Genomic DNA, 16,089 nt, shown 5'->3' with positions numbered 1-16,089 from the left:
AAACTATTGGTATCGGCAGATACCTAAATAATCGGCTATCTGTATCGGCGGGAAAAAAAAGTAATATAGGTGCTACTCTACTTAATATAAATATATGTATCTCAATACAATGGCTCTGAATCTTAAAAGGCAAGCAGGGCTCAGTTCCTTAACAGATCTGTTTGAGCAGCGCCCGCCACTGCCACGTTGATGGGCAGTGTGTGGCAGCACTTGAACAGGCTGTTTCCCACAAAGTCAAAGGAAACATCAGGGGGTAACAGTGCTTGGCCTGTCCCACACACTCTGTGATGAACTGTTTTCATAAGCCGCGTCTCTAATTTAGGGGTGCACAGGTTTCTGGAGGAGTGTTTAACCAGATGTGCAGTGCCGTAAGGTTGTGTTGGCAGAGTCGGGTTCGGGCAGCCTGCAGACCCCATGGCATAGGATACGGTGTGGGGGGGCGTAGGAGCTTTTAATTTGGCATATGGCCTTATATATGGCTTTATAATTACAGACATTTTCTGCACGTTTGCATTGATGTATTCATTGAGCCTTTGTGATTTTAGAATACAAAATATTTGTTTTAAACCATCTCTATATTTATTTCCCTGCATCTGTCTATTTACAGCCCAGTAAATACAGCTTATGATCTCCATTAACACCAAACCTGAAATGTTGAATTTCTTTATACTGGATAAATTATACTTGATACTATTATTATAGCATCATCAATATTATATATATATATATATATATATATATATAAATAAAGACACTAAAATGACTATATGTCAGATACAAGTATCAGTCACAAAAAAGGATGGCAAATTAGTTTTCAGTAATAAATCTGACTAATCCCATGACATCAACATTTATATCATTCGCACCTGATACCCTCTGCCGTTTTGTATCCCACCCCAGCTGACCCGTGCAAGCATGTGTAATAGAGGGTTGTGTATTAAAACGGCAGTGGTGACAGAGCCCCCCCTTCAATACACCGAAAATCCTCCACTCACAAACACCAGGATCTTGCCTGTAGCTGGACACCAGACGTTTGCTTTGGCAGCTGCTATTATCACGGGACCTTGAACTGTTCCCCGCTGGCTACGGCACACAAATTACTTCAACATTTGTTTTCCCCTCTTTCCATTCACAATCTTAAAGCGTTCCTGTGTAATCAACCCAATTAGGGACAGTTAGAGGCCACCAGCCCCTTTACGCCCTCACGGCAGAGCGAAGCAGCAGACAATTAGGCCGTCGGTACAAGGGAGAGGTCTGTTTAAAATATTATCCTACTCTTGTGGGTATAAGACAGTATCTGACTGTGGTTAGTGACAGCTTCTGATTTATTTATTCATCCATCCGGGAGGCTTTAGGCCAGCATTTCCCATCTTCCCCACAGAGAAGCACTGACTGTGACCACTCATAACACTGCACGCAGTATAGATTTACTAAGAGTACACAATAAGGACCAAAGGATCACAAGTCTGTCTGCGAAGGGAAAATGCAACAGGTTTTTTTCAAGGCACTCAACGTTTCGCCCTGTCAGACGGAGACCATAATTAACATGTTAAGTGCACGCCATTGGCATGTGCATGCATTTGGCACACCACTAGAGCATTTCAGAAAGACGTGCATTCACAGTCGACGTGTCTCTTTTCATTGTTAGCTGCTATTTGTTATTATGGGGCCTGTTGGGGCAAATGCACTTGGCGTTGGGACATCACTGGGAAAGAGGACTTATTGTGTATCTGCAGGACTCTGTTACATATATTCAAAACTATTTGGGTGTAAATTCAAGATTCTTATGTTTTAAAAGTTTACCTTTACCATTTGTCATGGATGGCTTAATTATAGGAATGCACGGAGAGAGAGGAGATTTGCTTTAAACACTGCCATTAACACTAAAGCCTGTGCAGACTGTCATGAGTTAAAATTATTGGGTTGTACAAATCAGTCTATTAAACACACCAAAAATATATATTTTATTGTTAACAATTAGCTGTATTCATTTTTAATTCTAAGTAACTCAATATTAAAGGCACAATATGTAACTTTTCGCAACCAAAGGTTGCATTTTTAAACAAATAATGAAGGCGAATCTTACTGTGCATTCACACCAGACGCGGTAGAGGCGGCAAAAACGCGCTATTCACAACAATATGTAACTTTTCGCAACCAAAGGTTGCATTTTTAAACAAATAATGAAGGCGAATCTTACTGTGCATCTACACCAGACGCGGTAGAGGCGGCAAAAACGCGCTATTCACATGTAGTTAGAGGCTTGAACATTTGAGTTTCCTTGCTTCATTCGCATGTGAAAGCCGCTCATGAAATTCAAGTCATTCGAGACATTCATGCGGAAATTTGCGCCATTAGAGGGGCTTCCTGTAATCACGTCACTACAAGAGCAAGTTCCTAATTGGTTAACGCGGACGATTTTCCGGCAAAGTTCAGATTTTTCAACTCGTGCATTTCCCGCGACAACACGCCATTCTCGCGCTGCATCTTCAGCGGCGCAGGAAGCCTATTCGCATCTTTGCATTGACTTAACATGTAAATCACTCGTGTGAATGCACAGTTAGTGATGCTATGAAAGAGATTGGATTGCTAGGAAGTTTTTACCATTTTGAGATGTATAGAATTCACAAGTAGAAACCAAGGATAGCACAGACATTATGCCATTAATTAAAATTTACAGATCCTTGGGAACTTTTGGGATAATTAAAGTACACAACTGCATGAAATATATCACACTGCGCAAGTAGTTTTTGTATATTTCATAACAAAAATCTTACATATTGTGCCTTTAACTTAGATAATTACTCAGTGTATTAGCTTGCTGTTTACTATAACTGTGTCATTCGTGTTTGTCATTCGAGGTATTCACGCCGAAATTCACATCATGGGAGGGGCTTCTGCGACTCAGCTGGCTTCCTGTAATCACGTCACTACTAGAGCAAGTTTTTGATTGTATAACGCGTCACGTTTTTCCATAAAGTTCAGATTTTTCAACTTGCGCGTTTTTCCGCGGCAACGCGCCGCACCTTTCGCTGCACAGGAAGCCTATTCGCGTCTTTGCATTGACTTAACATGTAAATCACTCGCGCTTGCCGCCTCTATCGTATCTGGTGTGAATGCACAGTTAGTGATGCTATGAAAGAGATTGGAATGCTGGGAAGTTTTAACCATTCAAAGATGTATAGAATTCACAAGTAGAAATTGAGGATAGCACAGATATTATGCCATTAATAATTTTTTAAATATTTTATTTAACAAAAATCTTACATATTGTGCCTTTAACTTAGATAATCACTCAGTGTATTAGCTTGCTGTTTACTATAACTGTGTCAGTGGATCACAACCTGATGTCCGGGGCCCCCTTAGGAAGGGCGCTAAAATGTACCAGGGGGGTGGCGCGATCCAATGTTTTGAGCTCAAATAAATTTGCATAAATATTTTCCACTAATTATTTATTATATAACTAAATTTTTATTGTTAATCATGCTAACGATGCCAGATTGTTAGCTAGTTAGAAGGTAGTTAAAATGTTCTTGTGTGCAAAATAAAAATTAAATAATTATATTTGCTCGCTCTGTCTCAACATGTTTGTCAATTTAACAGCAAAATCAAATGTAAAGACAGATGTAGAGGGTTGGGGGGGCTCAGATTGTCATAAATGTACTTTGGAGGCCCCAATAAAAAATCTACATCATAATTTATGTACATCATAATCATTAAATAGGACTTATATAAATATGTGTAGTTATAGGAATTTAATGCAAAGTGGAGATGTGGAAAACACAGCCTTAAAGTGACGTTTATAGCTGTGTGAAACGTTGGAATGCAAACACTTTGTTATTTTCACTTACAGTGAAGTCTATTAAAATCGCTATACCGTGCACCGTTGGTTTGACCCTGAAGTGCATTTAAAATGTAGACAAAAAAAACACGTTGGCTCTAATAGGAACTTACACAAATTTTCCATTGTACATCCATTTACAGTAAAGTCTTTAAAACATTTATTTTAAAAAATTTTCTACCAGTCAGCTAAAAGGCAACAGGGAATCATCGAGTAAAAACAAGAAGGCCACTTTGTGCATGCTGAACGGTCACACTTGCGGTGGGTCTGTTGAATTTATTAGTACATAAATTGATTTTTAAATATGCATATGAATTTTATCGCCACGCCATTCCAAGACAAGCGGTACACTTTGCAATGCATATTTATCAGCCCCTCGCTCGGCTGAACGGGTTGCTTTATACATGGGCTCTGCGACTGAGCCACGAGCTGACGTTAACCATCAATGAAAGCCCTGTGTCTGTGGGTTGGTGTGAGAGAGGCCTGTACACCTGAGTGCCCAGAGTATGACCACATCAATCCAGGCACAGGAGAAAGCCAAAGACACGGCCCGGGGTGGGAGAAAGCTCTGCGCTGTGTCTGTTTGCGGGCGTTTGGGCCAACAAGTCTCACTACACAAACTGCGGGCAACCAACGTTAGCGGTCAGAAATGCAGGAACTTTCCTGGCTGACTTGTTAAGGTCATAAAAACGCAGAGGTTTGTGTTTGATTAGTGATTTGGACAGGTAATTGGAACATGCAGCGCGAGAGGGTTCGTGAATTTTTGCCGGAGTTACTGCGGATGGCTGCAGTGGATCAAAGCAGCACTGCATATACATGGGAACGTGCCAGCTTGTGTGCTTGATTTTTTAAAATCATTAATTTCCTGAGCAGACACCCAACACTGACTTACCCATAATTCTCACAGTGTTGCCCATTCACAACCTGCTCACCCTGTCATACATAGCAGTAATATTATGCAAGTTATATAAACTGAAGTGCTTTTATAAGCAAAATATTTAGGAAATTTGTGAGGCCTGCTTATTGCTTTAATGAAATGCTTTCAATGGCACCAAAAAAAGTGTTAATGTTTAATAAACAGGTTTCAATTTTAGTTCTGTCAAATTGTATTATTCATTCATTATTATAAAACAACTTCAAGCTTGGTTCATCAAATCAGAATTTAGTGCTAAATTAGGGTTGGATATCGATTAATCGCGATTAATCTATTGCAGAATAAAGGTTTTTGTTTACATTATATATATGTGTGTGTACTGTGTATAATAACTTTGTATAAATAAATACACACACATGAATGTATATATTTAAGAAATGTTTACATGTGTATATACATTTGTATATTTCTGTATAATTTATATTATATATAAATACTTAATATATAAATATATTTTTTTCTTAAAATTATGCATGCATGTGTGCATATTTATATATACATAGTTATAATTATTCACAGTTCACACAAATATATGATGTAAACAAAATTTTTTATTCTGCAATAGATTAATCGCGATTAAACGTTATGCAACTCTAATTAAATTTAGGGCTGGGCAATTTTTTTCTTCTTCGATTAATCTGTTTTTTTACTTGGTCGATTCAAAATCGATTCTTAAAGGCCACAAATCGGGGGTTTTTCATATTTATTTCCGCAAACGTAAGATTAACGTTAATCTATTTAGTCTTCTCCTCTAGACTGTTCTGACTTTTTTCAGCATACATTTTTCATTTTGCATCAAAATTTTATTGTATTTAACATAATTGTATGCATTTGAAAATTAGAGATGGGTTCTGTACCCAAGTGTACCTAAAATAAAAGAGTTTATTATACAGGTTTGTGGCTCTTAATTTCTTTTTATTAATTACCCTTGTAAACTTATGTTTACTTTTTTTTTTATAAATGGAGTATTTGTATTAAATCTATATTCATTGAGTTGAATCGAGTATAAAAATCGATTTGAGAATTGAAAATCTATTCGAGAATCGAAATCAAATCGATAGCTTGTGAATCGAAAACCAATCGATCGATCTATCGATCTGGCACATCTGAATCGATACCCAGCCCTAGTTAAAATTATGTTTTATAATGACCCTGCCTTTGAAAACCTTGTTCAATTAATTTTTTGTGATTTAATCTTTTCTACAAAAAACATAATATAATATAATATAATATAATGACAATGTATTATGTGAAAATATAACCTTGATGAATGACTGAGTAAAGTCATGTTAAAGTGATTTTATCCAAAGCGACTTGCAGTGCATTCAAGGTGTACAATTTTATAGGTGTGTGTTCACTAGGAACAAAAAAACCAAAACCTTTGCGCTGCTAATGCAATTCTCCATCAACTGATCTATAGGAACACGTACCGTTTATCTCCTAGAAACTCTAGTGAAAACTCTGAACAACAACGGAAACCTGTTTGGCCCCATCCTGTACCGTATCGTGAGACCTAACCTGCAACCTTGGCTCACCCTTGAAGATTATACGATGACAGGGGAAATAGTGATCCTCTGGGCATCTTTTAACAACGGCACATTATTAAGCAAAGAAGTAATCTGTACCTTATAAGATCAAGACTGTACACATTACAAAGAAGAAGGAGGGGTGTTGGGGGGGGGGTACGTCGCTGCCATAACACTAGTTGGAAAACAAAGAGCAGAGATGAAAGGCCTGGCATAGCCCACTGCAAAAATATGTCTCCCTTCCTTACAGTGTATTTGCCTTTTAAGGTGAGACTGGAGGGAAGTGCAGAATGTTACTTATAATAACACATCACACCTGCAGCCCAATCTGAATTAGAGGCCGTAAGACGAACGCCTCGTAAATTGCTACAATCTCTGATGTTTACAGATGTTTCGACGTGAGTCATGTTATATACATGGGTGAAAAAAGCTTCGTTTTTGATGTGGAATGCTTGTACGCAATTAATTTTTACCCAACAATCGCTTTTCTGCTGAACATAGATATAGTAATACCTTTTACTTTGAGCAAAGTCTTAATATGTACCCTTTTGATATAAATACGTACCTTTGAGTTACCAGTATGTACCTTTTAGGTGCAAGTGTACTTTTTGAAAGGGTATCGCCCCAGTGACAACTTTCGTATCTTCTTGTACCTTTATTTCTGAGTTTGTATTGGCTGTGTTAAAGGATTAGTCCATTTTCTTAGAAAAAAATCCAGATAATTTACTCACCACTATGTCATTCAAAATGTTAATGTCTTTCTTTGTTCGGTCGAGAGGAAGTTATGTTTTTTGAGGAAAACATTCCAGGATTTTTCTCATTTAAATGGACTTTAATGGACCCCAACACGCAACATTTTTAATGCAGTTTAAAATTGCAGTTTTAACAGAGTTTCAAAGGACTCTAAATGATCCCAAACTAGGCATAAGGGTCTTATCTAGCGAAATGTTTGTAATTTTTGACAAGAAAAAAAATGCACTTCTAAACCACAACCTCTCGTCTATCTCCGGTCCTTTTCCTCAAAAAAACATAATTTCTTCTCAACTGAACAAAGAAATACATCAACACTTTGGATGACATGGTGGTGAGTAAATGATCTGGATTTTTTAAAAGAAAATGGACTAATCCTTTAAGTTTTGGTTGTGTTACTCAACAATGTGCATTCTCATATCACACTGTGTCTACCATTGCTCCGATTTAACAGGTTTCTCATCCCAAAATCACACCATTGGCCGAGCCAGAAGTTCATATGTCAGGCCGCAAAACAAACCACAGAGCCAGGGTCTTAACCCAAGAAACAGGGACCTAAAAATGTAGTGCATGTTGGTTGGGTAACTTACTGTCCACTGGGCTCATGTAGTCGGGTAGATGTGCGGCCGCGGCTCCTGTCTGCATCAGCAGGTCTCCATAGGGACTTCGGTGACTGGTGATGAGATGATAATACTCAGATGGGTTTGCTCCAGGGGGAGGAGGCGGCAGACCAAATAAACTCCGTTCCTTTAGATGTTCATGGGTCACTGCATAAAGAGAGAAGAAGTGGAAAGATGTCATGTTTCAGTTGGGTGAAGGTGTGCCACATGACAATATATTTAAGAAGAGACCATGAAAACCATTTCACACGAAAGCAAAATGGATGATTTTTGGGGTCAACATCTATGTCACATTAAAGGCGGGTGCATTATTTTTGAAAAACACTTTAGAAAACGGAGTCGGGCTGAGTACCAAAACACACTTGTAGCCAATCAGCAGTAAGAGGCGTGTCTACTAACCGACATCGTTGCCTGGGTTGCATATATGTGGGGCGGGTCTATCAAATGAAAGTCCAGATTCTATTGGAGTAGGGGCGTGTTTGTTTAGGTGATTTCAAATATCAACATTGGCTTTCAAAGATCGTGCACCCCGCCATTAATGTTTATTTGAAATTTCAATCATACACACATTCCCCAATGACCCTTCCCCCAACATTGGGAAAAGTTTTCATTTTTATGATCTTGCTTTTTTATTCATTCCTAACCATCATCTAGATGACAACATACTGTATAGTAAATATCGCCTTAGCCTTCTACCCTGCGCCTTACATAAACTGATGTAAATTTGTTAACGCCATCACCTAATAAACCACAATCTAAATGTGTCAAAGCCAATAAACTAAAGCAACGTTTATTTTTCTTCCATCCCGGGTCAGATAACCATTAGTGCCCGCTACGTTATTTCTGTACCATGTTTCTACGACGTGGAAATGGTAGCCGTTCGCATACTGTTTAAGTTATAGGATCCTGAAGATGAAGGGGGTTTCACTTCGTTCCTCTCCTCTTGCCTGCTTGGCCATTCATGCCATAAAAGATCTATCAGGAACAATTAGGCCCCAGCGAGGTTAAAAAAGAACAGGCGTGTGTTTGTGCTGGATTCATGGCAGAACAAGGCCGTTTATTTTTCTCCCCGCTCGCCGGATCGTATAACTGTGTCTCCAGAGGGGCTCAGAGACAGCGGAGGGGTACGGCAGAGGCCGGGACTGATAAAGCCCGAGGCAATGGACCAATGAAGGCAGATCAGCAGTCGGAGGAGCCGCTTTGGAGCTGGGGACGTCTCCATTGATCTTTATCAGCGATCCTTCACGGACCTTGTGTTAAACAGAAGCCGTAAAGGAAGAACATGATCGACTTCTACAAACCTGAAGGTCCGTCACAATGCCGATGGGATGTGTCAAAGTTAGTTGTCCGTATAATGCAATGTAACAATGGCCACAGGTTAAAACTGACTGAATAAACAAAATTAAAGCAGGACTACAAAGCAAATTTACATTCAAATATATAAAAGGTTTACATGAGAGACCTTTTAAAGTGAATTTGAACTATACATGCACTTAATTTCCCAAATTTGCGATTTAATCACCAACACGATCTTGATTATACAACAGTGAAAACACAGACCCATTACTGCCAACAGACTGTGCTAAGTGATTTATCTCTTATTTGGTTTACTCGTCCCTAAACTGTTGTGGTAACAAGTCTGATACAGCCTGGCTTTTGGCTGATGAGATAAAGTTCGAAAAATTCTCCACTGCCCTCTTTTTACACTGTTATTTATGTGTGTGAATTCCTATTCTGGCCAATGTGCACTAAGAGCAGGCCTGTTTTAAGCACCTTGGGGGTAAAGCTATTTCACGCATTCTGACTTATTAACTGTTTAAGAGTTTGATTCCTCATGCTAAACATAGGCAAAGTGTCAAAAAAGCAGTTGGACGTGTGACAGAGTATGCACTTTGCCAGGGTTCGTACAAGTTTCAGAAAGTTTTTTCTATTATAAAAGACGTCTTACTCTATTTGTTTTATGGGCAATTTCAGTGCAGGAAGTACAGTGGAAGTCCTTATATGGGCACTTTAACCGGAATAGCGCACGCACACACCAACCAAGAGCAGTGGAGTTGTGCGTGTGTGTTTAACACTAGATTTAATTGAAATGGGCGATCCCAACTGGGTCATGAGTCACAGATAGTATGTAAAACTGCATCAAATGTCTGTGTTTTGTTGAGAATCGGAAAGTGCATATAATGTAAACGACACAAACATGTGAATATTTATAGGGACACTCCACTTTTTTTGAGTTAAACATTTGATTTTTTACCGTTTTTGTAATCCTTTCAGCTGATCTCCGGGTCTGGGACTACCACTTTTAGCATAGCTTAGCACAATCCATTGAATCTGATTAGACCATTTAGCATCTTGCTAAAAAAACCCCCAAAGTTTCGATATTTTTCCTATTTAAAACTTGACTCTTCTATAGTTACATCTTGTACTAAGACGATGGAAAATTAAAAGTTGTGATTTTCTAGGCAGATATGGCTAAGAACTGTACTCTCATTCTGGCGTAATAATCAAGGACTTTGATGCCGTAACATGGCTGCAGGAGGCGCAATGATATACGCACTGCGCGAAAATAGTCCCCTGCTATTGAAAGTTAGTAAGGGGACTATTTTCGCCTGCTAATATCATTGTGCCTCCTGCAGCCATGTTACAATTTTGAGGCGTCAAAATTGCGTCTACTAGTTTGCCGCTTGAAAATTTTGAATGCATTTGCGCATCTAGAGTGAAGTAGACGCGCGGAAAAAGCAAGCATTTGACGCGCATCAGAGGCGAAATCCGCTTCTTGTGGGCATTCGAGCGAATGATGTGGAATCGCGTTTACCACAGAGCGCTAAACGCCTCATTCGCGCCACGAGACCTCCAGACGCGCATCAACGGGTCTTCACATTGACTTAACATTGAAATCACTCGCGCTTGACGCCTATACCACGGCTGGTGTAAACGCAGCATAACGCTGCCAATGGCCTATAAAAATAAGATATTCATCACAGGTGTATTTGTATCATATTCTTGACATCTCGTGTATGTACCTGTTTTTCCTTGCGTATATGTGACAAGCAGTAAAGGACATTTCTAGCATTTTATAACTTCAAAAAAGGAACATTGCAGTCGCTCCTAGCAAGCTGTAATATTTATTTTGGTATTTTGAGCAATGTTTGTAATCAAATCATTTTTGGGCACCATTGACTTCCATAGTAGTTTTTCCTAGTATGCTTGTTCCTTGGGAATTAATCCCATGACATTTGCGTTGCCAACATAATGCTCTACCAATTGAGCTACAGGAACACAACTGAGACCATAATATCAAAACAGCTTGCCATTCCTAATAAAGCTGGTAGATATTAATATTGCACTTACCGTCCGGTGGGCTTAGTCCTCGGGCAGCAGAGATCATGGACAGGGTTGGGCTGGTGTGGACAGATCGCAGGTAGTGCTCCATGTGTGGATTGACATACGGGTGTGGAGGGTTAAAGGGGGACTCTCCTGTAGCCGCCGCGTGAGGTGACAGTCGGATCAGAGAGATATCGGAGATAACTGGACTTCCAGCTAATCCATGAGGTCTAGCAAAAGACAATGAAAAAACAGATGTTAGCATTAGTGGATTATGGAGATAAGATGCCACAAAGAACTTGTTAAACCCAACCATTCCCCAAGCACGACATATTTTTGTTTACATCCTTTACGGCTACTCTTTATTCCAAAACATTTTGGCAGACATTATAATAAAATAGTCGAAGAGTGTTTGTGCTATCGGACGTTACGTTATAAAAAAGACAGTAATTTACAGTAAATCATGACCAATTTGATGACCAATTGGCCTTTGGGGCATCCCAGTGGCAAACCAAAAATAATTTTCATTTATTATTTTAAGATATTTCATTAAAAAAAAAAAATCTTATATCACATTTGTGTGCACATTGTTAACATTTCAATTCCACTATACTTCAGCCTAATATAACTCACTGCATATCTTAATTCTGACTCGAGGTTTAGATACAATAACACTGAACAGTAAGCCTCAGGTGCAGTGTCTCATTTACCGGCTTATTTACAGACATCTACCGTAAAACTGGTCACATTTTTTATTTCATGACTCCCAAAAGTATACATGTTTCTCCTTTCTTTATGCCCGAGGCGGTAAACAAGTCGAGACACTGTAGTACATGGTTAGCTGTAATGTCTGGGTAGAAGGATGTGTTTCAAACAGACACAGAAGCCTCCAAGTGTTGTGATGAGATGTTTAAAACTTCCCACTCATTTCTCCGTTAGAAGATGCTGAGGTGTAAAACAAGATGATGGGGCAGGAGTTCACAGATAGCCCACAGGTCATGTGGAGGACATAAATGTGTCACGACTTGGCAGATATCTACACCGCCTGTGCGCCGGTCCACCAGCCAGGAGGTAGTTGTAACTCTAGTTGGTCTGAAAGTAGAGATCTTTGAAGAGATGCATATGTGTGGTTCCAACACTAAATCGCTCAAGTACCTGTTAGCGTTTGGTGCCGAACACCTGGACAAGAGGAAGTTCAAGGACAGTTATAAGCTTTTTATTGCAGTTGAGTCCACGAGAATACCCTAAATGGAATGCTACCGAACACTGAAATGTCGAATGGTGTTAAATAAACCAGACCACTTTATAGTATACGCCAATAACTTTATTTATTTTCCTGCACTTTTAGAAAAACAGGAAATGACCAGAAGTATGAATCAAAGTTAGTATGAATCAGAGTCAGCATTTCACACCGTTGTATTTAGACTGCAAAGTTATAGTAAAGATTTCTTTTTGAGGATTTGATGGCAAACAGGGTCTAGCTGCACGTTTCATTCACTGTACTTTACTTTTAACTGTAAATTTGTCTTAACGTTAAAGGGGACATTTCACAAGACTTTTTTTAAGATGTCAAATAAATCTTTGGTGTCCCCAGAGTACATATGTGAAGTTTTACCAGCCAACACTTTAAAAAGTGTTGAAATAACTCTATTGGGAGTGGATCCCATGAGACACTTTTAAAGTGTTAAATTTAACTCTTCACCCCATTTTATAGTCGTGTGTAAGTGCCTGTGTAGTCTGACGTGCACCTCGCAAAAATTTTAACAGCGGGTCAGTTATATGCGGACCGCAAGCGCTGTGATTGGTCCACCAGAACCCCTCCCGTCAGGTAAAAAAACTGCGTCATAGGTATTTCCGTTTGCGACGGTGAAAACAAAGAATGGTCCAGTTGAGGAATGATTTAACTCAAACTGCAACAAAAGTCACTGTTTATTTACTTCCATCATTGCTGGTCTTCTCAAATCATACACAACAAGTTGTTTCTTCGTCATTTGTGGGTTAAAGGAATAGTCTACCCTTTTGCCATATTAAACTATGTTATTACCTCAACCTAGACGAATTAATACATACCTATCTTTTTTTAATGCGTGCACTGTACAGCGCGTTGTGAATGTGTTAGCATTTAGCATTCCTATGGTACCAAAAAAAAGTTTTATTTTGTGGCACCATACTTACTGGTATAACTCCTCATGTAACAGTCTTTAAATAGGGAAAACACGGAAGTATTTGGTGGCTTCCCTGTTTGGTACCATAGGAATGAATGGGTCTAGGCTAAATGCTGACACATTCACGACGCACTGTACAGTGCACGCATTGAAAAAAGATAGATATTTATTAATTTGTCTAAGTTGAGGTAATAACATAGTTTAATATGGCAAAAGGGTAGACTATTCCTTTAACTTGCCAAGCTGCTTCTTCTTTGACGGTCGTGCTGCTACTGTGGTTACACCCGTGGATACTGCCTACCAGCGGTCTGGCGTGTGTTTGCACTCCGACGCGGACGACGACTCAAAAGTATAAATGAAAACCGATGCAGAACCTACGCCGTAGGACCTACACACAACTATAACGAGCCCTTTATAGAGTTATTCTGAGGTTTCGATTTTGCTGTGGGTTGGATAGTGCAGATTAAGGGGGATATTATCCCCTTCTGACATCACAAGGAGAGCCAAATTTTACGCCTGGAGGACGCCTAATGCCAGCTGTCTTTTTAGCTGAGCGCCAGCTTTCTTCAGCTGAGCGCTTTGGTAGCTGTGATACTTTAGCTGTGAGCCGGTTGGTTGTAGTGATACTTGTCCTGCCCCTCCTGCACTGTGATTGGACGGCTGTGTGAGAACTTTTCACCCAATGTTGAATCTCTTTCAACTCTCAGCGCTGATGGTACGTTCAAGCTTTAACACTTCCCATTCACTTTTAATGGGTGACGTCAAGCTAAACTGAATTGTGGATCCGTCTGCGCCACGTCACTGCCGTTGCTCGCGGCAGAAGTTGCACATTTCCAACTTTTCAAGTGGCAACGCGTGCGTCAGCCAATAAGATTGCCTAATGCAAATAACCTAGTGTGAGCTAGACAATTACATTTATGGAATACCGGAGGATGAGTAGTGGCCACTGTGACTGGCTGTTGGCCACGCTTCAGACAAGCCTTCCGTCAAGCGTTAACGCTTCTGTCCCATGAGCACTCAAAAACCGCTGAGTGTCGGCTTTCAGTGTGAAAAAAAACGCTAGCTGCTGGCTTATTTGAAAAACGCAGAGCTTCCATTGAAAACAATTGAAAACATGCGCCGGCCGTGGGCGTAAAAGATTTGGTGTGCACGCCCCCTTAAAGTATTAGTCCATTTTCTTAAAAGAAAAATCCAGATAATTTACTCACCACCATGTCATCCAAAATGTTGATGTCTTTCTTTGTTCAGTCGAGAAGAAATTATGTTTTTTGAGGAAAACATTGCAGGATTTTTCTAATTTTAATGGACTTTAATAGAACCCAACATTTAATACTTAACTCAACACTTAACAGTTTTTTTCAACAGAGTTTCAAGGACTATAAACAATCCCAAACAATGCATAAGGATCTTATCTAGCGAAACGATTGTCATTTTTGACAATAAAAATAACAAATATGTACTTTTAAACCACAACTTTTCGTCTAGGTCCGGTCCAGTGCGACCTAACGTAAATGCGTAGTGACGTAGGGAGGTCACATGTTACATATATAAAACGCACATTTGCAGACCATTGTAAACAATAAACTGACACAAAGACATTAATTAGTATCATTCCACATACAACAACGTTGAAACGGTCCTCTTTTTCCACACTTGTAAACACTGGGGCGGAGTTTCGCGTTCGTCCTCTGTGACCTCTTGACGTCATGACGTATTGCGTGGGGTCAGCTGGCGCATCACGACCGGATCTACATGACGAGAAGTTGTGCTTTAAAAGTGTATATTTGTTATTTTTATCGTCAAAAATGAAAATCATTTCGCTAGACAAGACCCTTATGCCTCGTTTGGGATTGTTTATATTCCTTTGAAACTCCGTTGAAAAAAACTGTTAAGTGTTGAGTTAAGTATTAAATGTTGGGTTCTATTAAAGTCCATTAAAATTAGAAAAATCCTGCAATGTTTTCCTTAAAAAACATAATTTCTTCTTGACTGAACAAAGAAAGACATCAACATTTTGGATGACATGGTGGTGAGTAAATTATCTGGATTTTTCTTTTAAGAAAATGGACTAATCCTTTAAGGATTTTGACCCAAGTCCAATTTTTCCTATAGCTGAAAAACGCTAAACCATCTAAAATTTGGTAGTTAAAGTCTGGTCAGGCTGGTTTAATTGGCCAGCCAGAGACCAACTAGATCAGTTTAAAACCAGCATTTTTCCCCAGCTGTATTAATACATGCATTTTTCTAAACTGTATAAACTGCTTTTTGTAACTTCTTAACGAAATACAAGCAGGGCCTACAGTGGCTATCTGAATGACGGGTATCAGATGCATTATGCTTTGCACAGGCCAACTTCATCTCAGCCTCACATTTATACCCTCTCTGTTCGAAGGCCAACCTGCACCCAGCCTGAGTCGTGCTCATTTTCCAGTAAACGCCTGCAGACTACCAGGATTGACCAGTTGCCAACTTTCTGCCATCAGCCTCCATGAATGGATAGCCATAAAGACGTCTCTGTTCTTGAGGAGCTGAGAGAAAACAGACGCGGTACACACAAAACACCAAACCTACCCTTCATCTGGGAGGTGGGGGGTAGGTGGATTGCTGGAGCAAGTGCTGCAAACTTGCAGCAGAGATGCGTTATCTGTGCATTTGGGTTCGTTAAGGTTCAATGTTTTGCATTGTAGCTCTGCGTTCCTGGTGGAGAAACGTTCTCTGGTTACAAAAGAGACCAATCACTGCTGATTTGGTCTGTGCGGATGCAATATACAGTGGTTACATTTTTGGAAAGGTGCACACCAAGCAAACAAAGTTAAAGGATTAGTAATTTTCTTAAAATATGATTTAAAAAAGATAATTTACTCACCACCATGTCATCCAAAATGTTGATGTCTTTCTTTGTTCACTCGAGAAGAAAAAATTTTGTTTT

The 16,089-nt window shown here is 39.5% G+C and overlaps 1 protein-coding gene across 1 annotated transcript in view; it reads right to left on the bottom strand.

Moving 5' to 3' along the window:
- The window catches only part of gli2a (GLI family zinc finger 2a), a 96,170-nt gene that overhangs the window by 18,842 nt on the left and 61,239 nt on the right, over positions 1 to 16,089 (bottom strand). Inside the window, exons 4-5 of the mRNA XM_055215514.2 lie at positions 11,023 to 11,225; positions 7,642 to 7,818 (exon numbers count right to left, since the gene is read on the bottom strand). Of these exons, the coding sequence (XP_055071489.2) occupies positions 7,642 to 7,818; positions 11,023 to 11,225 (380 nt within the window). The remainder of the gene's footprint in view (positions 1 to 7,641; positions 7,819 to 11,022; positions 11,226 to 16,089) is intronic.

The sequence above is a fragment of the Misgurnus anguillicaudatus genome, chromosome 17, assembly GCF_027580225.2.
Source record: "Misgurnus anguillicaudatus chromosome 17, ASM2758022v2, whole genome shotgun sequence".
Lineage (NCBI taxonomy): Eukaryota > Metazoa > Chordata > Actinopteri > Cypriniformes > Cobitidae > Misgurnus > Misgurnus anguillicaudatus.
Note: the sequence above shows the minus strand (reverse complement) of the source record. Positions and strands in the feature narration are given on the sequence as shown.